This window comes from Plectrocnemia conspersa, unplaced genomic scaffold (genome assembly GCF_051122295.1).
Source record: "Plectrocnemia conspersa isolate PC_06_02 unplaced genomic scaffold, ASM5112229v1 ptg000009l, whole genome shotgun sequence".
NCBI lineage: Eukaryota > Metazoa > Arthropoda > Insecta > Trichoptera > Polycentropodidae > Plectrocnemia > Plectrocnemia conspersa.
This window is the reverse complement of record NW_028277173.1, coordinates 27,144,797-27,172,717: the sequence shown is the minus strand read 5'-3', so window position 1 is coordinate 27,172,717 and position 27,921 is coordinate 27,144,797. Positions and strand designations below refer to the sequence as shown.

At 28.5% G+C, this 27,921-nt stretch overlaps 3 protein-coding genes across 8 annotated transcripts in view; 1 reads left to right on the top strand and 2 right to left on the bottom strand.

Annotated features, from left to right (window-relative positions):
- The window catches only part of LOC148232495 (metabotropic glutamate receptor 2-like), a 671,990-nt gene that overhangs the window by 516,690 nt on the left and 127,379 nt on the right, over positions 1-27,921 (top strand). For all 6 annotated transcript variants that reach the window (XM_088191656.1, XM_088191652.1, XM_088191653.1 and 3 more), the window contains one exon: positions 26,920-27,062. In XM_088191656.1, coding sequence (XP_088047782.1) covers positions 26,920-27,062 — 143 coding nt within the window. The remainder of the gene's footprint in view (positions 1-26,919; positions 27,063-27,921) is intronic.
- LOC148232497 (cytochrome P450 4d1-like) lies at positions 206-10,553 on the bottom strand. Its single transcript, XM_088193565.1, has 12 exons — positions 10,341-10,553; positions 7,861-8,104; positions 7,612-7,791; positions 3,648-3,818; positions 2,522-2,689; positions 2,337-2,446; positions 2,178-2,268; positions 1,538-1,720; positions 1,398-1,467; positions 996-1,326; positions 691-934; positions 206-622 (listed from the first exon to the last, which is right to left on the bottom strand). Exons 1-12 carry the CDS (start codon positions 10,551-10,553, stop codon positions 279-281), a joined length of 2,349 nt encoding a protein of 782 aa, XP_088049691.1. The 3' UTR covers positions 206-278.
- Positions 11,287-15,202, bottom strand: LOC148232496 (cytochrome P450 4C1-like). Its single transcript, XM_088193564.1, has 6 exons — positions 15,040-15,202; positions 12,809-12,918; positions 12,638-12,728; positions 11,565-11,747; positions 11,411-11,480; positions 11,287-11,296 (listed from the first exon to the last, which is right to left on the bottom strand). The coding sequence occupies exons 1-6, from the start codon at positions 15,200-15,202 to the stop codon at positions 11,287-11,289; spliced, it is 627 nt and encodes a 208-aa protein (XP_088049690.1).

Genomic DNA, 27,921 nt, shown 5'->3' with positions numbered 1-27,921 from the left:
ACGCCTGTGATACAGGCATAAGTACTCAATAATCTCTGTATAAATACATATACAAATAATAAAGAATACTATATACAAATATTTAATAATATATCTTTGTCGTACACCAATTTGAGAACCCTATGATCAATGTTAAGAGTTGTCATTTCAACTACGATAAACCCAAAAATATTAGAAGCTATTTTTCAACGAAATAAGACAAAATTCCTCTTAAAAACAGTTATTTTTTAAATAGATACATAATCTTAATTAATATATAAACGTATATTTTACGAAACTTAATAAATTCTTTTCTTCAAAACTAATTGCATTCCATTTGTAGATTTAAGAATTAGTTCTGCTGCCAATATTACATTGTATTCCTTACCAGCACTGATTAGCTGATAGTTCCTAAGGACCTTTGATAATAATATTTTTATATCTAACATCGCAAACTTTTGTCCAATGCAATTTCTCGGACCTGCACTAAATGGTATATATAGAAAGGGATTTTTACTTAAAGAGTTTTCTTGGGCGAATCTTTCTGGATCGAATATTTCTGGGTTATTGTAAATTCTTGGATTCCTTCCTAATAGAATCGGTGAGATACCCGTCCTTGTTCCAGCTGGAATAATCTTACCATCTGTTTTAATTAAAAACAAGTGTTATTAGTAGTAAACCCCTATATATTTTCAATTAAAAATGTATTACCATGTAATAAAAGATCTTCTTTAAGTGTTCTTCCGAAAAATGGAACGGATGGATATAGTCGTAGAGTTTCTTTTATAACTTTTTCTAAATAATTCATATTATACATATCACTCATGGTAACTTCTCTAGTTAAATCATTTCCAAAAATTGCATATTGTTCCTCAAAAGCCAATTTTTGGACTTCTGCATTGTTTGCCAAGCAATGCATAGAAAATGCTATACACGACGATGTTGTATCATGACCCTAAATAAAATTTAGCGTAATTTACTCAATATAAATAGCAATTAAAAAAATCTAAAATCACCTCAAACATGAATGTGTTTACTTCATCTTTGATTACTTCATCAGACAAGGGCATTCCTTCGTTGGTCTTACTTAACAATAAAAGATCCAAAAATGCAGTCTTCCCTTTAATTTTGAATTGATCTTCACTTACGGGCACTTCTTCTTTTTGCATCATTACTTCATTGATTATGTTTTTTAACTGTTGCTGTCTTGTTTTGATTACAGAGCTAGACATATCGTGTATTACTTTGACTGTTTTCTTTTCAGTGTAATAATCAGGAGTAAAACGGTATATACAATCAAATCTCTTTAGCAACGAAAACGTTCTGTGATGTGCTAGTCTTGAAACTCTTAAATATTTTTATTTAGTATTTTAAAATAATATTTAATATATTGATATAATACATATAAATAAACCTACTTATAAATTGCTTGAACATATTCTGAATTAGAATTCTTCTGGGCGTTTACATTAGTTCCCATAGCAGTTTCTTTAATTATTGCTGTATTAACTCATCACTGTTCTAATGCATATTTAACAAAAAAATTCAATAAACTTACCACATATAATATCAAGAGCGCAAAGTGTAACGAAAGGATAAATGTCAACAACAGTGTTCAGGCTTTGTGAAAGATTATCGATCATTATATCACCACATCTGTTAAAAATGCTTCCAAACTGTTCCAAAATTTTGAAATGAAATGTTGGTGTAATAGTTTTTCTTTGATGTTGCCATTTTTGACCTGCAAATAATATTTTTAAAGTTGTTACAAGATCGGCTTTTGAGGGCAGAACTTTGTTGAAATATTTATTAGGCGGTTGGAAAAGGAGTGCCGATTCAAACCGCGCGCTTATTTTCTCAAAAACCTATTATTTAATACTATATAAATATAATGCTTCATGCTTAAAATAAATAATAATTTATTTTTTTATTAAACTTTGCATATAAATAAAAATATTACAATATTCTTAACATTTCATAGAAATAAAAATATTAAATTAGCTCCCACAAAATGCTTAGAAGTCATAATATATATTTTTAATATTTTTAAATTATACTTGTATGTTTTAACAAGTTAAAAATTATTTTTGGTAAATCAATTTTTATAATATTAAATGTCAGTTACTATAGTTACGTTGTATATTGTTTGTGTTAAAAATACCTATACTTAACAATGTATATATATTTATATAGATCACCTGTACTCAAAAGTAAACCATCACCAAGCCAACTTTTAAAGAATTTATAATCATCTGCCTTATTAATTTCTTTGGCGCTTTTCAGCAATACCTGAATAAATAATAATACAAATTAGAGACAATAAAAATTGTTTTAACCTAAATTTCAATATAATTTACTTCAACGTGTTCCGGTTCACATATAAAAATATATGGTGCACTTGCAAGTTTGAATCTAAATGTTGTCTTGCCATTTCTCTCCCACATTTCAAATATATTTTTTAAAATGGCTACAAAACAATATTAATTACTAAGTATATTTTTTTAATTAATTAAAATTCTAATTAATATATTATATAACTTACTTTCTGATTTTCGTCCAAATTTAAGAGCATTTCCAATGATTGGCAAAGGAGTGTCGCCATTGAACTCTTTATATAATTCCCAATAGTGTTTTTCTTGTAAAGCAACCCAAATTATTAAAATAACTAGAAACGTTATAACAAAAATAAGCATTGTTGTTTTTATATATCACTTTGCCCGTGACTCTTGTAAGACTAATTAAAAAAAACAATGCAATCATTTATATATTATATTATAATAAAAATATTTTTGTAAATGGTAATTATTAAAAATATATCATGTTATTATTTTTTTTGATAATTTTATAATAAATTATAATTAAAGTATTTCATTAATTAATAATGATGGAACACCTTTAGCGTTTATCGCAATATCAATAAATTTACTAGGAATTATATTTTATAATGAAATGTTACATCTGTTAATTAAATTTAATTTATCAGAACCTTGATCGAATTGTACGTCTAATTGATTGATATAAAGTCAATATTTTGCCAATTGTTTTAAGCAAAAAACGACTAGTCACAAAACGCGACCTTTAACTTGATTTCAGATTAACTCGACCCCGGCACGCAAATCGCTTAGAACGATGGAGCCATTATTTGGATTGTCCCCGATTAACGATTTGAATATACATAGTTATATATGTATGTGTATTTATTGTTGTTTTTAATGAAAAGCTGGGAGAATTGTATGTCGAACCGATTATGGTTTGTGATTTGGCAAAGATTACGAAGTTATTATATTGTATAATAAACAAGATTCGAGTTGAACATTAATAATATTAATGGAATGTCAAAAAACAATAGTATGGTATATTATTAAACAGTTACATTAATATTTAAAATTGAAATAATTTAAAATAAAGAGAATTAATTAATAAATAAATATAATTTATTTTACTGATATTTTTGAATTGTATTTTAATTAAAAAATAAGATAATATTAACATTGGTAATAAAAACTGTTTGTATTATATTAAAATAGTTTATTGATCAGAATTTTAAAAAATACAATACACAAAATATTAATTACAAGAAATATAATAATCACATTTTAATCAATACATATATAAAAAATTAATTATTCATCTTTTCTCATGAAATATTGAGCAAAGTCAAAAATTACTGATTCCAGGGTAAGTCCTGTCTCTAAGAGAAATGTGTATTCCGTTCTTTGATTTCAAGATTAATTCAGCAGCAAGCTGTGGCTTTACTCCGGGCCCGCCGCTCAGCAATTCAAAGTTTCTCAAAACTTTAGACAGTACACACTTCATCTCTTGTATTGCAAACTTTTGACCTGTAACCAAATATATACTTATTAATAAATTTCTTTCGGTAAAACTTTGGTAACACTTATATAACAATTCCGGGCTATTTTTTTATTTTTTTTGACTAATTTATTTTAATTTTAAAATAATATAAGAGTATGTAAATATCAGTAGTATAATATTAATTGTGTTTATAAAGCATTTAATTTCAATAAAAAAAGAAATATAAATATTATCAAACAAGTACAGTTCAACCCAGATAATTTAAAATACAAAAGACAATTCTTATATTAAACGAATTTTAATTTCGATTAATAAATGCCATAAAATAAATTGGTCACAAAACACAAGATAACATTGCCGTATTTTTTAATAAATAACTTCTTGGCAAAGATGAATTATCAATAAAATTCCAAGAATAATATGAACTCCTTTTAATGTCATCGTGACATAAGTAGCAGAAAGCTCCCTTAAGAAACTATTTTTTTTCATATTTTTTTTTTTATAGAAACAACAACAATTTAGTAAAGTAAGTTAGAAATATGTTAAATTTTTATTCAGGATTAAAATTTTCAATCAAACTAATATTTTTGTTTGCCATCTATTTGTCAATATTAAATTAATATAATTTGCTTATTTTTAATAGATACAAATGTATTTTTATAATATTATTTATAAAGTGTATTATTAATCCGCACAATAGTTGGTGACTCATACCTAAAAAAAATCTGGATTAGTGTTTTTAATTTTTATGTGTCTGTAAATTTGACTGTTATAAAAAAATAATATAACATTTAAGCCAAAAAGATTATGCCTGTACTACACTCTCTGGAAGTTGGCCAAAGTTGGCCAAGGACGGAGAATATAGTGGGTTACTTCGGTCGAGTTCAATTCTGCCCGCTCTAAAATCTCTCGGAAGCTGTCCGAGGTTACCGAGTACGGGAGGTAAAGTGGGGGTAATTCAGTCACTTGGCCAGCTTCGAGCGCTTACGAACATTGTCGGCAAACGGACCGAAGTCGGAGCTGCTCTTTCAAGCGCGAGCGGTGAGATACTTCCTCTTTCACTGTCTCGCGTGTTCAGTGAAGAGAGTGAGACAGATAAAGATATGGTTTTTCGCAAATTTAAGATAGAACGAGTAACTTGGTTAAATTTCAGTATACACGTAGGTGTGCTATGGTGAGCACGCATGACGAGCGCTGCATCCTGGTCACGTGGACAAGATATAATACCACATGCTTATCGGGGACTTCAACAGACTCTTACTGACATCTTTGAATATTTTAGGGCACCAAAAAGGATTATTTATATTTTTAATAGTATATTTAGTTATTATATGTTATCAGATTTAGTTATTATATTTTTTTTCATATAAAATTACATAATTAAAAAATAGTTAGTGGTACTTGATTTTGTTTAAAAATCGTTTCAAATATCCTTATGTATTTTCCTAGATCGGTTTATATAAATGTCACACCATAACGAATTTTTATTCAGAATCAATGGCGACAAATTCTAGAATAGTTACAGATGTGGTGTTTGTATTCTGAAGTATCATTTTTATGCCTTATGGCATTATGCAAAAGCCGACAAAGATTTTGCGTAAATTTAATATTTACGGCCGAAAAGTTTTCACTGATATTGTATTGGTGAGTACCCACACAAACTTTTATAATTATCAGTAGCGTAATTTTAATAATATGACAATTTAAAAATTGCGATTATTTGGCACATTTTTCGATCGCGCGCAAATATGCCAGCTGTACATGACAGCAGCCGCCGTGCGGACGGCATATGAAATTTGTGGCAGTGTAGCCGCTACTCGAAAGACGGTGACCTTGGCCGACTTTAGTTGAACTTTAGTTCGGACAACTTCCAGAGAGTGTAGTGCAAGCATTACACTATTGTAAAATTTCATAAATAATAATTGCCACAAACTTATGTGTGAAACGTATAGAAAATTTTGGTAAAAGCAAATTAGTTTACGGTTTAAATTATTAAACTTTGATAATTATGCTAAAAAATCGATGCTTGTTTGTCACTAATGAACAATTTTTTTTTATTTTTTTAAACGCGAGGTTGAGAGGTTCTATGGCAGTTTCATACTTAAAGCGTAAATTAGTGTACTTATTATTTCACATAAAAGGATCACCTGTACGCAAGGATATGAGAATATATCATACGGCCTATTAATAAACAATATACAACTCGCAATACATATATAAAAAGGTTGACAAGTACTAGAACACTCACTTTGAGTGGCGCCGAAACATAAACTTTTCAAGAACATCCTTTACGACTACTTTATTTGGTTTTTGTACTTAAAGATTGTTCGTATAGTTTATTTAAAAAAAATGTTTTAATTATTTAATTGAATAATATTTACACTCTAGTAGTTTTTTTTAATTTTAAGTTTCTGATTATTACATAATTATAATTCTAATCAATTATCACAGATTAGGTTTTCGTAGATTTTAATTATATAATATATCAATATCGTAGTGAATAATTTCAATTAAGTCGACTTAATTCAAACATAGTGATATATATTGATTTTAAAACTTAATAATAGTTTTTAATTCATAAAATATATATCACTGATTTATAAACTTTTATATTAGTTTTGTGTCTTACTACTTGACAGTTAATTTTTGTTAACCTGTTGTAACACATTAAACTAACACTTAGTTAATATTGCTGAATCACTGACCTCCATGACTATTTACGAACAAGTATTTTTTTAATATATTAAAAACATTGTCCGTATAAACGCACTAACATACATATATATATTTATTAGAGAATTGGACCTTAAGCAATAAAAATAAAAATAATGTCCCAGTAAAAGAACAGTTGTTGCAAATTGAATTCAATAAAACTAATATCGGCAAGCTTTCCTTTATAAGAAAAGTATTGGAAACTTTCGGCAAACACGCGTTTATACGTTTTGTGTACAGAGGTATCATTATTTTATTATAATATAATACTTTGGTTATTCACAAAACAAAATTACCAACCTTCGGTTTACCAAATTTAAATCACGATGGATCGAACTTCCATTAATTTCGATGAACCAATACGATAAACGCAAAAATTGCGTTTCGGCATTATTGTTATTGAGTAAGTACTGTGTTCATTTTCGTTCAAGAAAATGAAATAAATATATATTTTATATACATATATAAACCATAATTTCATCGTCAATTTTGACTGAGGAGGGATATATTTTCATTCCCTTTTTCCCATCGGCGTGTGTGCGGTGGTGTGCGAGTCGAACGAAACGGAAATTACGTGCCGTTTAGAAAACTTAAGGGTTAAAAGCCAATCTATCTTCGGAAAAAGAGTGTGTTCTTGCTACATACACACGAGTGTATCTAGACGACACAACACAAAAGTTCAAAGACTTCCTGTTTAAAATAAATTAAATTATCAAATACAATGTGTTCTAAAATGGTCATCCAAGTTTAGTATAAAGTTAAAAATGCATAAAATAATATATACATTTTAATAATTGGTTATACTAATGAAACCATGGATTTGAGAACTATATTTATTTAAGTTAATATATTTTTCTTAAAGTATATTTCACAAAAATAGAATAACGAAACAAATAATGGAACACTTGTGAATGCAGTATTGCTCTTACTTTTTTCTCAACATCGCAACGATAGGATTAAGCCATTGTTATACTGCAGTGAAAGGAAATATAAAACTGATCTTTCGTATAAAAAATTCTCTAGCGGATGTTCCATATAGTATGTATAATACATACATTATATGTATGTATGTTAATAAAACGTCTACAACTTTCAGAGGTAACCAACCTATACAATTTCTGAGACCGGCGCTGAATGGAATATACAAATATTCGTGGTCTCTTTCAACATTCTCTGGCAAATATCTTTCTGGGTCGAACTTCATTGGGTTTGGATAGTATTTTGGATTTCTGTTCATGCAGTACTGCAATATTACAACGTAGGAGTCCCTAGGTAATACTGTCTGATCTGAAAATATATTATATTATTTATAAAAATAATACTATAGTATAGTTTGTTAACCTTATAATATATTACCTGATAGGAAGACACCGTTTTTCAATTTTCTTCCGAAGAAAGGCACCGTCGGGTATAGTCTCAAAGTTTCGGCGATGACTCTTTCTAGGTATGTCATCTCTTCTATGTCTTCCATGGTACACTTTTTGTTTCGGTCACTGCCGAATATACAAAATTGTTCTTGGAATGCCAAATTTTGAATTGTTCTATTATTTGCAAGCTCGTATAGAGCAAAACTCACCGCAGAAGCGGTTTTAGCGTGACCCTATAAAATAATTAAATGCATATGAAAATGTTAGTACACCATTTTAATATAAATATATATGTATATACAGGGCTTTTTTTAAAGCAAAAAAATTTGCTAAACTCACTTTTTGTCAAGAATTTTACTAAAAACATCATTTAAATTAAATTTAAAGCAGCCGATGCCACGAAGCACATTAAAAATAAACAAAATTTATATAAGAGATTCATTCATTTGAAAATTTACTAATATAAGAGTATTAGTCAAAGCATATTTAAATCGAATTTTGGTCAATAGGAGGGCGCAAAAACAATTATCACTTCTCAGAAGTCAAAAATTCACGTCAAAAGCAATAAAATCGTGTTGGCGCCGTCGCAGTGGGAACGCTCGGTAACGAGCGTTCCCACTGCGACGGCGCCAACACGATTTTATTGCTTTTGACGTGGATTTTTGACTTCTGAGAAGGGATAATTGTTTTTTTGCGCTCTTCTATTGGTCAAAATTCGGTTTAGATGTTCTTCATTTGAAATCGTAATATTCTAAAAAAGTCGTAAATTAAATTGTATCTTTTTATCTTTTTAAACCAATATTTCTATATTTTCTGTCATCGTTTCTGTTATTGTTTTAGTCCTTTTTTAGTGGTACCATCAATTTAAAAATAACGGAAATTTTCTTTCATTTTTAAATATGTGTTTAAATTTAAACACTTAAAAATAATGACATATTTAAGTAAAAATAATAAAATAAAATCTTACACAGATTGTCAATGCTTTTTAAACATTAAAAATACTCTAAAAAAATGTGCCGGAACGCCGTTCCACCAAGTTACATGACAAAAAAAGCCCTGTGAATATATATTAATTACTATATTATTTTATAATACGTAATTGCTAAAAGTAATTCAAATATTTATCAGTAAAAACATATATTAAGCCTAATTAATAGTAAATATATACATATATATTTTATATAGTCGAAAAAAATAAATGTTAAAAATAAGTAATAAAATCTGATTTACAAAATGGCTAGACAAACATAATAACATGATTATAATAATGTGGTAAATTACAATCATAGCTGTTGTGATTTAGTGTAACTTTTTTATAATGAAAGATCAGTATCATATGTATTTTTATTTTATATAAAACATATATGGATATAAATCAGGTGCCAATTACGAGCAGAGGTATCGAATTCGAAAGAGTTCAAAAGTGTCTAGTAAATCATAGTGATGTAACAGATCGTCGGAAATTGTAAAGATATGAATAATGGATTTATTTCGACCATTAATCTGTATGGTCAATCTACGTCTCCTTAATAAACACATTTATAAATGAGTTTTCCGGATCTTATAGATTTATTTTAACATATAAGGTTAATCATAATCATGAGTTTTATTTTTTTAAAGTCGTCAGTACACGTGGTCTCAAGCGCGTGTCCTGAAGGTGATGATCTATGGTGGAAATGAATGGTCCGTACAAGTGTGTGTAGCCTGGTTTAGTACACGGCCATGCAAGTCCGCTGTGACCCCACTACGTACGTTAGTAAGATTCAAATATTCGCAGGCGCGCTTCTTGACGGCTACTATAATTAAAGGCACGCGTAGGTCGTATAGCCGTTAAGTCCTTGTGTATATATATTTTTTGATTTATTGTGCTTTTAACGCGTGTGTGTTCATTGGTTCTGACAGATTCTAGAAATTATCTAGTGAATTTATAATGCTTTAGCGCAAATGAATGAAAACAAATTCTTTGAACTAAGCATGAAAATACCATTTTATTTCTGAAACACGCGTTTAATATTTTTTAGTGGTAACCAACAGTTATAAAATTTTTGAACACAAGCTTATTAACAAGGACTTCGTAAACGATAGTTGTTTACGCTTTTAAAAGTCTTTGTCGATTTTAACTCTGGAGGTTTATGCACGTCGCATTTTGTTTTAATGAGGATTTTCTAATCTATAGATTATAAAATGGTTAATTGGTTTATAAATTAATTTAAATGCTGTCAAAGAAAACTGCTGGATAGATTGAAATTTTGGCTTTTTTAAATGACGCCTTTAACACGTATAAAAAATACAATTCTAATAGTAATGCATTAAAAATAAACCATTATAAAATATTTTACGCATATAAAAGCGCATTTTTCTTATAAAGTAATATTGATTGCTCTTATATTAATGAATTCATTTAATTAGTGGCGAACATCTTAATATAAATTGAGAATGCTATAAAAAATATATTGTTCAGATACTTACTTCAAATAGAAGTGTATTTACTTCGTCTCTTATCTCCTGGTCAGTGAGATTTTGACCATCTTTAGTTTTACTAAGTAGCAATAAATCCAAGAACGCCTTCTGGTTCTCGACAAATCTGCTATCTGGATTTGCCCTGACTCGAGGATGGTTCATTGTGTTTTGAAGCTGTTCTTGAAGAATTAATTTCCTTGTCTTAATCACACTATTTGTCATTTTGTGTAGCACATACAATGCTCTCATCTCTCTGAATCTATCCAACGAAAATTTGTATAAAATGTTGTGCCGCATCCAGAACGACCAAGACCTCCTATGAATTATTTCTGTAATACTGAAAAATAAAAGGCGTCAGAGATACAATTGTCTGAAATAAAAGAGTAGAAATTCTATAAGGTCTAAGCGTCATTTTAATAATATAAAAATGTATTTTTAACACGTTAGCAATACAAGTTTTGTTACTCTAACTTAAAATAGCAAAGTGATCCGTAATACCGGTATTTCTAAAATTCTTTGTGATAATGTGATATTAAAAAAAATACATAGCTTAATCATAAACGTGTTAAATTTTCTCTTAGACCATATAGGATTTCCAGCATTCAATTCTCTATGTTAATTTTATTTTCGTCATTGCATTATCTGATTTTACAGCGGATTAAACACGGGGAGATTTACGCGAAGGCGCACTGCCAAATAAGCGGAAAAATTTTCTTATAAATCTCTGGGTCTTCTAAGGGAGAACTTTTTCTTTATTCCGTAAATTGAGCACAGGTGAATCGCATAAAGAAAGGACAAAACGCTCGTTTACTTGCGTAACGCTGACGATTTATTTTTTCATCACGATTTCGTATCGTAGTATTGTGTTACTTAAAATTTATAATGAAATAGTTTAATATTTTTATTTTAATTTACATTACTTGATAAATTAATTCAGTATTTATATAAACAGCAATCAACTTGTGCTAGATATTGAAAAGGCATTTGACACATTCCATAAATTTAATCAATAATAAAAATCGTATTTAACTTTGCCAAAATATTAAAAAAAAACATCAGATTTATAATACTTATTATACCTATTCACTGCTTTTACATATGTCGACTGATCTTTGATTTGTGCGTCGATCGATATACCCATAGCTGTTTCTAAAAGTGAAATATTATACATGTATTTTATTAAAATATGGTATGTAAAGGTATTATGTGTTTTGACGTTATATTATACAATACCACAAATTATATCCAAAGTACACAATGTGATGTCCGGATGTATGTCAATCAGTCTATATTTTTTTTGCATCAGTTTATTTATCAAAATATCAGAGTTTTTATCGTATACGCTTAAAAATCGTTCCAATAGTTTGTCGTCGAAAGACGGAGTTATAATCTTCCTGTATCTGCGCCATTTATGTCCTGAATTTACATTGAATATTCATATTTATTTTAAAAAAGTAAATTAAGATTTAAAAGATCATATTTATTTAAAAAGTATTTTGTCAAATAATTAATTAATAAAACACGAGTAGTAATATTAATTTTTAGCTTAAGACATACAATTTTATTATTATACGTGCAAAAAATTATTACACAATAATACTGGCTTATTTTTTTTATAGCTACTGTAATTAAAAAAAATATTTACAATAGCTAAACTTAGCTTTAAATTAATTAAATATACACTTTGTATATGTATCTATTATAATCATTAGTTTAGTCATAACTAAAATATAATTTAAAATATATAGTAAAAAGATAAAGGGTTTCTAAAAGTAAATTTTTCTAACATTTATACTTTTTAATTGAAAATTTTCGAAACTCCCAATTCATTTCAAATAAAGTGATAAAAATAATATTAGCTAACGAAAATTTCTTTCAAAAAATCTCGCAACCAAAAAAGGGTCAGAAAACTAAATTTTTAACAAAAAAGTGCACTATCCTCTTACACTTCTCAAAGTTATTTTACGTTTTTTTTTTCTCGAAAAGATATTTTAGGTAGTTGCCATAATTTATGTGCATATAAAATTAAAACTATATTTAAAATTTGATATGAAAAAAGTGCTTTAATATTGAAAAGATTATATTTAACCATAGTAGTGAGCTGTAATTCGCTATAAAATGAATAAAAAAATCAATATATTTTTTTTTATTTAAAGGAGATCTTTTTTATAAATATACATTCTTGAAAATTGTATCTTAAATAAATAAAGAAATCTATAAGCTTTACAAATTATTACCTTTTTTGTTAATATTATCTATTTTCACATATTATTATATTTATTTAATAAAATTAATTAATATCTTACCTGAGGATAACAGCATCCCTTCGCCTAGCCACTCGAGCATGAACACGTAATCGCTCAACTTACTAATCTCATTCTCGTTCGTCAAAATACTCTGAATATCATAACAAATATTTATATTATTATTACATAATAAATTTACATATTTATTTATTTATTTATTATATGCAATACTTCAACGTGCTGCGGATCACTAAGCATTATGAACGCGTCGTCGCTCAGCACCAATTTAAAAGTTGTACACCCGTATTGATTCCATATTCTCTCGATGTTTTCCAATACCTCTGATGCAAAATGAGAATACAAAAAAATGAAACATATACAAAAACGTTCGATATAATACTTTAATATAAATGTAAATTTATACGAAACGTGTACGGAGCGAAATTTCGGCATGATTCCGCGGTTAACCACGACGGTTAACTATTCCGCGGCGATCAAAGGGTATATAACTCGAAACGTTATTTTGAACTACACATATTACAAATATTGATGCGTGTATGTAATATTAGACCCCGGACCTCTCGTCACGAACTTGCCGCGCCCTTTTTAATATTTCGTCAACAGCTTAAAGTAATATTGTTATTTACATTATATTTTATTAGGCTGGAAACATTTTTTGTGGTCCTTGCTTTATGAATTTTACTTTTTATTGAATTAATATATCATATTATCGTGCTGATAAAAATAATATTTTTAAGACTATTTATTTGAAAAAAATCTTAGAAATACAGAATATAAAATATGAAACTTAAGAAAATATCATGATAAGTCATCTGCCATCTCACTAATGGCCTTTCTATTAAATTTAGTAACCATACTAAATTACTTTTTAAAAGTAATGGTACTAAAACCAGGAAAGGATCCATAGGATACAGTAAAATATATTAGAAAAAATATTATTAAAAATAATCAAAGAGTAGAGGAAAATAATATATTATTAAACCAATACTCATATTTAAAAAAAAAATATTCTATAGTAAAGTAAGCATTTAAGTTGTCAAAAAAATTAGGCATTCTATACTACTCTACAAAATGGGGCTGCTTTCAAATAACATTTTCCTAATAAATCATTCCTACTTTCAATATAATCAGAGAAATAAATTGAGTGCCTCAAAGTAAAATTCTTGGAACAATGTTGATGTTGTTCAACATGATAGATTTTTATCAAGTTAATTGTTCATGTTGCTTTGTATGTACTTAACAATTATATTTTGAGCAACTGTAACTGCGTCAATGTAAAAAAATTAGTCAAACATATTTGGAATAATTAAAAAATGGCAAATAATCTGCTAAAAGATAATATCATAACAAATATGTTAAAACTAACAAATATGATTAACTAATATATTAACATAACAATTAGCAATTTCTTGTTTACTACTAAAGGTAGTACCAACTCACCTTTATTAGGGTATCCTAATAGTTTAATATGATATAAACCAGACAGTCATTTTGAAAGTATTGTTTGAAAAACGTCTCCAATGAGAGACTTACCTTAAACTATTTTTACTTCCTAGCCTATCTACTAAGGCAATTGCCTAATATATATTGATGGATTTCAACACATAAAGTAATAAAAATTTAGACTGTATTGTATAAAAACCAATAAACATCTTTAAGAGAGTTAGAGATTGATGAATATGAATAGGTAGGCTAACAAATGGTGATGGGATGTAAGAAATAAAATAAAACTTAATACGTTTTTACTACCCAGATTCAATAAGGAGATGGAAAACAGTATATTGATTTTTATTTAACTATTTCTTTTTTATTTAACTTTAATTTATTATTAAGTAATAAATTAACTCAATGGTTTAAAGTTTAAAATAAAAAATTAATTAATGGAAAATGTTAATTATTGAATAAAAATCATAAAATATTAAGCAATACTAAATAATATAATTTATTTAATGCCATTTACTTAACTATCTCTAATGTGTAATAATATACTAAATTTTTTTTATTGATTTTATTGTTACAAAATTAGCACATAAACCCATATTTTTTCTTAAAAAGTATATTTTAATTTAAATTCACATTAGTGACAGTAATAAATATGCAAAACCATGTTTATACAGTTATATGATTATTACGATATTATAAAACAAGTCTTATTCATAAACTAAGGCATATATTTATGAATGAGCTTACAAATGCATTGCTCTTTACATTTAGTATTTTGTTTAAGTATATATTTATATACTGTTGTGTTTAATAAGAATTTTTGTGTATTAGATACTATCATGTTTTTTTAAGATCACTAAATACAAATTGAAATATTTATCATACCATAAATAATATTATCATAGGGTTATATTTAATTTTTCTGCTGCATTGCTTTTTTATAAATTAATTGTATTACGTAGTTTCAAAAAATAATTTTATCATTTTGATAATACTACCAGTGGAAGTGCTTCCTAGTTCGTGCCAATTTCCGACTATTGGCAATGGTTCTGGACCTCTGATTTTGTTCACATGATACCACCATCTAGAGCTCTTTCTATCTTTGTAATAGTTCACCAACGCAGAGAAAATTATAATAGCAACAAGTATTAAGTATGACATGTTTGACTGACAAAATAAAATAAAAGTACTATATTAGTTTTCTAAGACTTGTCTAATCGAAATTCGGATCACAACTGATTTGTTAATACGTATAACATATGTGGGTAAGATTTTATTATGTGTGATAATAATAAAACTATTAGTATAAATAAAACTAATTAAAAACTGCTATATTTTGGTATTCTATGAATTCGGGTATGAATTATATTTTAAATGAAACAAACAATCTGAAGGACTTTAAATATTAAACTCCATTGTAAGCAATATGTTTTAGTTTAATATTGTATTATATAATGATTTAAATAAAATATAATTAACTTTAGTTGCTAGCTTACTAAAAGAAATTACAACAGTACTTGAAATGTAGTCAGATAATAAAATTATATAAATGTTTATTTTATAAGTATTACAATTTAATTAAAATAGTTTAAACCGAGTATTTTAAATAAATATTCTTTATATTGTATCAAGTTATAACTACTTTATATAGTTATAAGTCGATATATAATAAATTTAATTAATATTTAGCTCTAAATTATTTTAATTAATAGATAAGTATATTTACCTGACACTGCTATACTTTTAAAGCTTATTAGATACTGTTACTAACCTAATAAATTAAACTGTTAAAATGTATTTTAAAACAGTAAAATATATTTTATTATTTTACAACCAATTTTATGTGCTATTTGCTGCTTTAAAATAATAAAAAAAATATTTGTCGTTTCAATTTAAGAAAAAAAATGTAAAACCTTTGATTGAAAGAAATAATAAACAATGAATTAGGTGCAAATTTTAGTATATTTGGCCAAGTGCTAATGTGTTCTAATACTTTTAAAGCCTAAGTGCTTTGGGCTTGGGTTTCAATTCTAGGCATTTTTATATCCTTATTATATGATATATGAGATAAATGAGTTAAGGTATTTACACGAAATATTTTTAGTATGAAAATGACAGTGTGTCTTAATTGTTAGGATTTGTTGCCTAATATAAATTATTTTATCAGTATAAAAATATGTATTATTTTTTTATATTTGTAGTTTTATTTTTAATGACCTGTAAATTAAAATAAAGTTTTACTTGTGTTACTCCACACCAAGCAAGCATAAATTAAAATGGGTCTGATTATTGTTTTAATTACATTTTTTGTAATATTCGAGCTCTTTCTATAAAATATTGGGCTAAGAGCCGCGATGACAGCAAATCCTTTAGAACGATTAAATCTGGTAGCGGTTCTGTTTAGAGTGTTCCCTTAGACTTGGTTGTATAATATAATAATATTATTAAAAAATAGTAAAAATAACATTTTTTATATTATTATAATATGGTTTTTCTCCAACTTAGCTTGAAAATTCGCATATTTTTAGTTGATTTTCATTCAATTACTCTTTCTCGATTTTTTCCCGTCATAATTCATCCGCAAGAAGACAAGCTCCTTTTCGCGGAATAATCTCGATGATCGACGGCTTTCCGAGCAACAATGCCCCAATTTCATGAAAAAAATATGTATAGGAAGTAATCACCACATCAATCAATATCATCACGCCATTTCCAACCAATATATATACCAAACGCGAAAAAAACTACTCAAAATCTGACCGACTTAACCGATTGTTCCTTAACCACACAAAGCATATGTAGTGCCTTTCCAATAAATCACATCCACGCCAATATTTTCATCAACACGCGATAAACCCGTTAGAGCAGACGCAATAAATCTAGTCTACGTACATAAAATGAAAATTAATAATAATAATATTGAGAAACAATCTAAAATCGCAAGAATTTCCGATACGATATTGTCGCAAATAATTTATGTTAAGCAGAAACAATACAATTATTGAAGTGTATTCTTAATTAATTTTATCATGGAGAAAGTTAAATAATATAAAATTGTATATAAAAATTAAACTGGAAAGTGAACTTCAAAGGAACATTGTAGAGTTGACGTCAAAAGCTTTAAATTTTGGTTTCTCTACTTAATCGATTGAAAGTTAATTAAAAAGCCGGAATAATAAATTGAATCTGTGCACAAATTTAATAATATTAGTTGAATTAACTTTGTCGCAAAATCACAGGAGTTGAAATTAATCATGAAGTTTGCAATAAAGCTTTTGTCGACTCAATATGATTTTGATTTATGATTAAATACTTGGTAGGTTATTTTATGTAAATACAATTTAGATATATTAGTTAGAATGACTGACGTAATTGATTAATGAACTACTTTCTCATTTATCTTTCCTTTGTGTTTAATTCTCAATCTTAAATATATATAAAACTGATTCACTAAAGCCTGCTGATGGACTAGAAATACATCTTTGAAATAGTTTGTCAATTGCTAGCGTAAAAAGTGTGATTGTCCTGTGAATAGGATTTTAACTGATTTATCTATGGTGTTGAGCAAATGTGTTTAAAATTTAATTAAAAAAGTCGATTTAATCAAAAGATACATTTTCACGAAGGTGATAAACGTACCAGTATTCATATTTGAGCTCCATGCATATTTTTAGTTTTTCTCACACAAATAAGGGAATGTAAAATTCATATATTCCATTCACTCGAATGAAAGACCTGAGGAATGCGATGAAAAAACCTTTACCAAAGCCCATTCATGAGATTCCATCCAAAATAACACATGTATGGCTGAATAGTTTTAAAATGCCAGCCATTGAAGTATGATATAAGAATGAGCCTAATTGCAATTGCTGCAATATTTAACGAATTTAATATTACTATCCTATGTGCGATTTAAGAAAATGGATATCTATAGATATTAGTTTTTTTAATCGTTGTTGCTGCGATACTATATACAGTTTTTATTTGCGAGCTAGCTAAAATTTATTATAAATTCTGAAAAAATGGTAAACGTTATTTTAATTAAAACGTAATTAAACGTAAACAAGAATCCTTTTTGAAGAAAATCAAAGATATATTCATTATTAATTAACTAATAAATATTTAATTGCTATTAGTATAAATTAATAAATACTGAATAATTAATATGTTGTATATTTACATACGTATTTAACCATTTAATTAAATACATTATAATAATAAGAATCTCAAATTTATTTTAGTTTATATAAATAATAAATTAATGCTTTTTTATTGTCTGACATAACTTTTTTTGTTGGATAAAAGTCGTTGCACCCCTACAAAAGATAAAAGTTTAATGCAGCTAGATCTAGAAAATAAAGACGATTTCATGATTAGTAGCCGAGTAGTAGTGACTTTCCCAGTAGTTAAACGCTGAAAGAGCTGTTTAATAGTTGGTAATAAACAGTTAATACAACCAGGTTTATTTAATACAAGACCATAAATGTTTTTTTTATTAACTTGTTTCAAAGTTTGTAAAGAATAGGATTTAAATAGTTTATATAAAATCTTTGAAATTAGATAATTTAAGCTATTGAAAGTCTGTGTGACTATTGTGCAAAACTTGGATGATATAAAATGTCGATTTTACAAGTGTTTTGTTAAGCCAAACTTTTCTTGTTTTTAGCTTTCAAAATGGATATGCTTGCACTACACTCTCCGAAATTAAACTAGAGTCGGCTGAGGTTGCCGATTCCGAGTAGCGGCCACACTGCCACAAATTTCATATGCCGTCCGGACGGCGGGCGTGAATGATGTAGACACGGCGGCTGCTGCCATGTACAGCTGGCATATTTGCGTGCGATCGAAAAATGTGCCAAATAATCGCAATTTTTAAATTGTCATAAAATTAAAATTTCGCTACTGATAATTATAAAAGTTTGTGTGGGCACTTACCAATACAATATCAGTGAAAACTTTTCGGTCGTAAATATTCAATTTACACAAAATCTTTGTCAAATTTTTCAAAATGCCATAAGGCATAAAAATGATACTTCAGAATACGAACTCTACATCTGTGAATAACATAGAATTTGTCACTATAGATTTTAAATAAGAATTCGTTATGGTGTGACATTTATATAAACCGATCTAGGAAAATACATAATGATATTCGAAACGATTTTTTTTAACAAAATCAAGTACCACTAATTATTTTTTAATTATTTAATTTTATATGAAAAAAATATAATAACGATATCTCTTAGAAGAATATACTATCAAAAATATAATTAATCTCTTTTGGTGCCCTAAAATATTCAAAGATATCAGTGAGAGTCTGTTGAAGTCCCCGATAAGCATGTGGTATTATGACTTGACCACGTGACAACGATGAAGCGTTCGTCATGCGTGCTGACCATGGACGCCTACGCGCATACTGAAATTGAACCGAGTTACTCGTTCTATCTCAGTTTGCGAAAAACCATATCATTATCCCTCTCACTCTCGTCACTTAACACGCGAGAGAGCAAAAGGGGAAGTATCTCACCGCTCGCGCTCGAAAGAGCAGCTCCGACTTCGGTTTCTTTGACTACGTTCTGTTTGCCGACAATTTTTGGAAACGCTTAAAGCTGGCTAAGTCGACTGAATTACCTACTCTTTACCTCCCGTTCTCGGTAACCTCGGATAACTTCCGAGAGATTTTAGAGCGGGCAGAACCGAACTCGACCGAAGTAGCCCACTATATTCCCCGTCCTTGGCCAACCTTGGCCAACTTCCAGAGAGTGTAGTGCAGGTATCAGTCTGATAAGCATTTAAAAAGCTTATTTTTTTGTGCTATTACATATTTTTTAATTTTTTTTATATCCTCTGTATACATACAATTAATTATATATATAAAAATCGATATGTGTTAAAGTATACTATTTATTCACTCATTCTAAACAGCGATTTAACGCCCACCTTATTTTTAAAGTCCGCTAGAACAAGCTTAAGTACAAACTTCTCTTTCTATTAAATGTTAAATCTCTTTTACGTCTATTCAAATTAAAGCGAAACAACGTCGGATATTGTAACTCATTCGTGAAAGCCATCCGCTATTATTATTTACTCGAATATAAAGGGCGACCCAATTACAGGTCTGTTTTAGCATCGTCATAGGGTCAGGTGTAAAAATGATAATTCGGAGGCTGCGAAAGACAATACTTGTATTGTATATACATCAAAGAGAATTAGCAAAATTCGACTGAATCGGAGCGGATCATTACCGCCTGCGGCACCGTTGCGGCCCTGGAATAATTTATTTACTAATAATCCCCATAGGGCGTTGTTTATCTGTAATTAAAAGTACCGGCGGAGAACGGAATCCGATAAAAAATTTGCCCCCGGGGGTTTATTACAAATACGGTTTTCGCTTTCATCGCTGCGATCTCTATCGCTGAAGAAATTGCTGTAGCTCTGTTTTATCTTTATTGGAAATTCGGTGCTTGAAACTTATAGGGGGTTTCTAGATTTTATTCGGTATTTGATATCGATATTTATTTAATTACATTTTAATTGTCGGTTATTTGTAGTATTTGTATATTAAAAGGAATGAGAAGTGTCTCGAAATAGATACAGATCATAATTGGACGCTGATAGTACTTACAATTTCATTAACGATATCTAGAGTCAAGAATTTACTAATATTTAACTAGAAAATAAACGATAATATATAATAATAAGTTGATACAATTTCGATTTTTATAGATTTTATTTTAAAGAAATATTTATTGGATCTAATATCACATTCTGTAAATGTTTTATTACATACATAATCATATTATTAATATGATTATTTATTTAATTTCTTAGTGTTCAAAATCAGAAACATTTTTTCATGATATTATATAACTAAAGTGCTACCTATTTTGCAAGTTTCACTTGTAGAACAAGATATGAAGAATTTATATTATTTGATACGAGCAGAGGGTAAAATAGCAATTCGTTTATATACTACTAAATTTTATTATTTTCTTATGTAACGATAAGCTTTTATATATAAAGCACATATATCGATCTGACCCAAAATATATTGGCCACTTATCAACGTCTCAGACCAGCCACGAAGATCAACCACAGTTGATAATCTAGAGAAAGGAGCAAAAATATTGGACGAGCTTAAAAACGAACGCCCAGGAGATAAGCCGACGATCCGCTTCAATTTTCCGCCTCTACCCCCCAGCAAGGGCCGTATTAGGCAGCTTTGTTGCCCTTTTTATGCTCGATGTGTAGCTTTCGGTACATTCTCCCGTTGTGCCGAATAAAAACAACAATGGCGTAAGCGAAAGTTATTACCCCGAGATCAACGTCGGCAAAGAAAAAAAACTATATATATGTTGCGTATACATTACGTGAAATATCGCTCAACTCTGAGACTGCTCTTAGTTAATTTGTTAAGGAACTAATGTGTAGTGCTTCCTAGGTGCAAATTAATGGAACTTCTACTAGGATTGTGCAGGAATCAAGTGTAAATATAAACTTAAGCTACTCGGAGTTGCGGTTTATTCTTGAAAGTAATAAACTTTATATGTGCTATGTCATTATGAGTCTTACCACTTATTATATTTGCGTAATACATACTAATGAAAATTATGATATTTGTGTAGAACAGAGACCATTTCACAGTATTTTTTATTATAAATTAACTTTTGTTTAAGTCAGATCTATATGTTACTTAACCTCTCACCTTAATATTTATTTTCATCAACATCTTGTTGTTTTTAACAACAAAACCTCACAAAGAATCGGCTTTTATTTAGTCAGCGCACGTTAAGGACGAAATGGCATAGTCTTTAACATCTCAGACTAGTAACTCAAAAGTTTCGGGCTCAAGCCCCGGCAGTGTTTTTCAAATTTTTATTTATAAAAAATGCGCTATTATTTAAAAAAAACAACCATGGCTGCAGTGACATCTATTGGTTATAGATTGTATTACACATATTCATTTATAATTTTATTAATATAGATGTCACTGATTCTCAGACCTATTTATAGGTATTCATTATATCTGTCAGAATACAGCGGAAGATCTAATAAAAAATAAATAAAAATTAGAGTGCATTAGAGAGTCGCGATCGCGTCTCTTATTCTTACCTATCGCGGCCAGGACATCAGTGCTTGAGGACGCTCCTCTTGCACGAGCCATCAAGCTTCTTCGAGCTTGCCAAAAAAAATGTGGTATGATGCTCATTTATATTATCAGGTGAGCACAATATATTTTTAAATATTTAATGGTATATTAATTGTTTAAATAATGGGCATTTAAAAGCATTGAGAAAACTTACCAAGTCCTGATGGTCAGATTTGTAATAAAAAATAAAAAATAAAAGTAAATGGAGTGATGAGCATATCCTTTATTTGTATAATAGTACATTTTTGGTTAAAGCCTTTGTTGCTATTAAATGATGTCGGAAATTTTCGGCTGCAGGCTGAGTTCTTTATTGACTCACAATCACGTCCCTGATTCTTGTCTGTCGCGACCAATACGTCAACGTTGAAGTTATGATGTTTAGATTTGTTATAAAATATAAAAATGAATGATTGATATGAAGGCAAAGTTCATACAAAAGTTGATTAATGTTCATATAAAACTGGAGGACCCTTAAAAATCTGATGACTTGACTCCGAAGTAGAGTTTCAAGTATGAATGTCAGTATATAAAATGTCAGAAAAATCTGTGAAATTGTTGGTTTTCGGCGTTCCCTTATTTAAGCATGCTTTTTTCAATAAAACAATTTTAAAAGAATACTTATAGGGTATTTTTTAACAGCCGTTATCTTTACTCAAAACATTTTTGAAAGATAATTTTAATCCGTCCGATTTCTAACCTAACTGTACTTTTTGCCTGATACTGCTAAAAGATTTTTTCGCAAAGTTTTAAATTTACTTAAGAAAGCTCATTTTTATCTTACACAGTAAAACCCCATTTTTGTATAATACAAGCCGATCTGGCTCTTATTATGAATTTAATAACATAATAATATTACACTGTGAACTAAGATACATATTTTTTACGGTCTTTAGACCTACTGATTTAATCTTGTCATTATAAGATTAAATTTTGTATTAAAAGGTGGTTGGATTAGTGAACCCAGACTTAGTGCACTTATTCAGCGAAAAAATATTGCGTACCAATTTAATTAAATACAAGTATTTTTTAAACTGTTAATGGATGTTTGTTGAAATAAAAAAATACTTTTTTTCTGGAGTATTAAAAGCACCCCCAGATAATTTGGATCTCTGAATCTCGGAAATTATCTGGAGCTATTTTTCACTGTGTCTGTCGCCACTTTAACGGCAGACGTAGTGCAACCCAGCTGACCCTTATAAATTACTTTTATTCTCAGCAAAAAGTGTCACTCTTTCTCAATCTACGACAGTCCATCTTTGTCGATTGTCCTATTGTATGCGCGTTAGGCGTATTCCGTCGGCATTTTTTTTTTGCAAGTTTACATCCCCTTGCCTATCACATAAGTACACTTGTAGTATTAATTGATCGTTACCAAAGATAGTAATTTTTTTTTTATTTCACCCATTTCGACATTTAAAAATGTGTATTTTAACTGATGATTGGTAATAAAAAACAGTCTGTAAAAAATCATGTCGTTAACCTAATTACTGAATACACAATAATATCGATTATTTTAATAAATATTTGCACCACAAAAATTAACTCAAAAAAAAATATAGACACACCTCTTAAAAAGTAGTAATACCTTCCGAGATACTTTAAATTCTTTATGATATCAAGAAGCTGTTTTTTACATTCTGGTTTTAATTAATTTTAAACTTAAAATATAATACGCTAAAAATATATTGATTACGTATGCTACGCCAGCTACAGTCGATATCTTATGGTACTTTAATAACTACAAATCGTCGCCCGTGCCTTTCAACCTTAACCCTCGTTATTATTGTACTAAATTTATGTACACACATACATAAAGTACACAACACACAGCTGTAAAATAATGTAGCGCCCGGTAATAATTTATAGCTCAATGCATTCTCACCAAAGACAACAGCGACACGCGTCAGGACAATCCTAAACAAACAGGATAACTAGGATCCAACAATTTACTGTAATTATATAACAATGTTTCAGTTTTCACGTGCGGTGTTTGTGTTTGCTAGCACACGGGTTGTTAACGTGTTATACAATAATTTGATTCGTTGTACTTGAATGCGCGAGTGCGTTGCGCGAAAATCGACGTCGATGGCACTTAAACGGTTGGCGCGTTGTTTGTATGCACGTTGCGAATTTTAATGGGCGAGTAGATAGGCAGCAAGGATACGAAAGTTAAATATGTTTACATGCGTGGATAATATAAACCGGTGGGGTATGAAAATATTAAGGGATGGACAAATTTTTGTAGATTACGGTGATAATGTGAAATAATCAACACAAACATTACAAAATTAATATAAAATAATAAAAGCAAATTTTTTAATAATTTTATTTATTTATTGATATTTAAAAAACATAATAGCTTAAAGGCAATGCATCCTTTTGCTAGATAAAAAGTTGTCGCTTATCTGCTAGTACCTAGATTGAACAAATCAAATCACGCATTATTAATTTTGCGTAGTACTTCCGACTCGAGTAGAACCGAAACCGAGTACCCAGCTACCCGCGCGTTTTAAAAATAACCGTGTACTCTGATAATTTTGGCGGATAACCCATTATTTTAATTTTTATACAATACTTTATTTCTTCATATGAAATATATTATATATCTCACACAATTTTTACGATGCAAAATTCTCCGGTAATTCTTTTATTTTGCAAAACCTATTTAGAGATGGGTAATGAGAGCGGTGTTTTGAAAAGGAACAGAAAACTCTATTTACAATCCGATAGTATTGTTTCACAATGAAATTTTTATGAAACATTTAGTTTCGGCATCCTCAAACATTTACCGTTTAAATAAAAAATTATAGAGTATTTACTTAAAATACACATAGCATACTCGGGTGACGGTTGTACACAAAATACGACATTTAAGTCTATTGTTATTATTTAAGATATAAACATTTTTTAATACTTTAATGCAATTTTCACATTAATTACATATCGAAATTTATCGGTATTAAGTAAAAACTTAACCCCCGCTGCGTATAAAGATAATACAGTTTTTTATTTTTTTTTTATTACTTTTTTTAGAATAATAAAAATATTTATTATTTATTGTCAAATAAATAACATCGTACTTTATTGCATATAACTAGTAATTAATTTAGGTGTGCTATTTAACGTACTACAGATTTAATTAGATAAAAATATGCAATTAAATCTCTAAGATGTTACGAATTTTCTTGCCATATGCGCATCATTTAAATTGCTCAAGGACACTGTGTGCCTTATATACTACGCAGTCCTCTTGGGCATACTTATCTTATCTGCTTTATAAATAATTTAATTGATTAACTTTTAAAATAAAAAGTCCAAAAAATCTTTGATTATATAATATTATTATCATATTTTTTTATTTTCCACAAAATTGCTACAGATATGCTAAGATATGATTCCCTTGAGACATGTCATCCAGTGTTGAAAAAGCTCTTCTTTAAGCTTCTTGTAGGAAATATAAACAATCCAGAGATTCTGCAAAAAAAAAATTGTATGTTAGCATTGATTTGTTTTTATACAGATTCTTGCAATTGGTTGACGAATTAGCCATTAATGTTGTTATCTTTCAATTTTGCCTTTATATACATATATAGGTCAATAAGCTATATCTAAAGTTATTGTTTATTGTAATATTATGTATATCCTACTTGTAACAGTTGCATTGTGTTTGATTTAATAATAAATACGAAAAGTCGTAAATATACGGTTGATGTTTTAATTTATCACCAAAAGAGCAACTTTAAACCTTTGAAGCCGTTGACGTGAGTAACTTTTGTTTGTCAAGCAATTAATTAAACTTTCTTAGAAAATTATTTAACAGATCCAGCCCTGTATTTCTCTTTATCTGCGCACCGCCAACTCTCGCTTTTCAATCTTTGCTCTTTGACCACCTTTTCAAATTCGAACAAGGTAACTAGTGAACGCCAATTGTGGCATATACCTACTGTAAATTATTTGTATTACTATTGTTTATCAAACCAGGAAAACTTATATTTACTATAAAGGTTAAGATGATTGTGTGACGTAAAATGTTGTTTTATATAAATATATATTATTTTACTTTAATCACAATGTTATTATTCATATTAGTAACTTTATCAGTATATAAATAACATATCTTAATACATAAAATATAAACCAATGTATTTATAACTGCTTAACTGTCAAATATTTCAACCCTGAAAACGTTTTGATTGTGACATGTAGAATATAATTTAAGCTCCACCAAAGTTTTATTAATAGAAATTCTCACGAAAGTATATTCGTTTAAATTCCATATAGTCCAAAGCTGTCAGTTTTAAATGCCGTGATTTTTGAAGTTTTAATATAGCAACTCTTCAATAATAAATTCCTGAAATTGTAATTGTCTAATACGTCGAGTGAAACACAATTAAGCAAAAGTTTTTTTTACATATACGTATATGCATAAGGTTGGTATGCATCGCAGCACGAAAAGGATTGCCGCACGTCAAACGTTTGACAAATAATGAACTCCACAGAGTGCCGCGCGACATGCGCGAGTATTTATGTTGTTTTTTTAAAGTTGACTGTTTGTACTACTTATGTACTTATTTTTTTAAGCAACTATATTTTCGAGCTGCGCGTTTGTATATGTAGTAATGTGTTTTGTTACACATTATTATAAGTAATATTATATATTCTAAAGCGTAACATTATTATGAATTATGTGAAGCTAATATATTATTAATTATATTTTAAATTGTTTCAGGATCCATCAGCAACATAGATGGGGCAGAATACCACTGCAATAAGACCCAAATCAAAAAAGTCATTTCAGGGGTGGTCGGAGCAGCTTCCAGTGTTACCAGCATCCAAGTAGCTAATCTTCTAAGGCTTTTCAAAATCCCACAAGTAAGTTGTTTTTGATGTGAAAAATTAAATAAGCGAACCAAACAAACTTTACTCTTAGATTATGTAAATTGTTAAGTTAATCTTTACGAATAAATATCAAAATATGCCAAAAAGTTTGACTGAGCCGCTGAATTAATTGGAAAAACATTTTTTTTTTAAATACTTTAAAAAAATAATTTTGCCATAAATATAATATTTGAATTATAAACTTTCATATGTAAGTCTTAGTCTGATGTTAAATAAAATATTTGTAAATGATTTTGCCTTAAGTAAAATAGTTTTAATTATTTTTTTTACATAGGTAAAAATATTTTTTTAATCCAGTAAAATTTAAGTTCTTAGCTTTTTTTTGTATAATAATTTTTTAGTAGAAAAAGTCAAATTAATAGTATAAAAATCGCTTTAAAAATTTTTATTTTGTATTTAAACTTTTTATATGATTAACATTATTATTAAATATCACTAATATTCAATAAGTAAGATTATGTCTTATCAAAAACTGTCATTAGTGTTTGCTTTATATTTATAGCAAGTCTGTGTGACGAAAAAATATCGTAGTGTTATCACAATGACAGTGACGTAAAAATTAATAAATTTACTACAGTAACAAAAAAAAATATGGCAGTTCAAATCTCATAAAAATAATATAGTAAAATATATATAACTATGATTAAAATATAATAATTTTGTAGGAAAATAACTTTTAGGTTTTGAGATTAAAGGAATCTGACTTATTAACATATAAACATATATAAATTACCACATATATAGTGAAATGTAATTTTTGCTTGTGATTTATTGGAGTAGTTGGTATCTGTCACAATGCGTCTCTTACCGCGTCTCTCGCTGGTCTCCAAAT

What these genes read in the sequence shown, in the direction of transcription:
- LOC148232496 (XM_088193564.1), bottom strand. Translation starts at nt 15,202, where the DNA reads ATGTCATACTTAATACTTGTTGCTATTATAATTTTCTCTGCGTTGGTG. An exon ending in ACTAGGAAGCACTTCCACTG is followed by an intron (nt 12,919 to 15,039) that starts GTAGTATTATCA and finishes ATTTTGCATCAG; the next exon opens with AGGTATTGGAAAACATCGAG. An exon ending in AGGGATGCTGTTATCCTCAG is followed by an intron (nt 11,748 to 12,637) that starts GTAAGATATTAA and finishes ATGTAAATTCAG; the next exon opens with GACATAAATGGCGCAGATAC.
- LOC148232497 (XM_088193565.1), bottom strand. Translation starts at nt 10,553, where the DNA reads ATGACAAATAGTGTGATTAAGACAAGGAAATTAATTCTTCAAGAACAG. An exon ending in TAAATACACTTCTATTTGAA is followed by an intron (nt 8,105 to 10,340) that starts GTAAGTATCTGA and finishes ATTATTTTATAG; the next exon opens with GGTCACGCTAAAACCGCTTC. An exon ending in TAAACACATTCATGTTTGAG is followed by an intron (nt 935 to 995) that starts GTGATTTTAGAT and finishes AATTTTATTTAG; the next exon opens with GGTCATGATACAACATCGTC.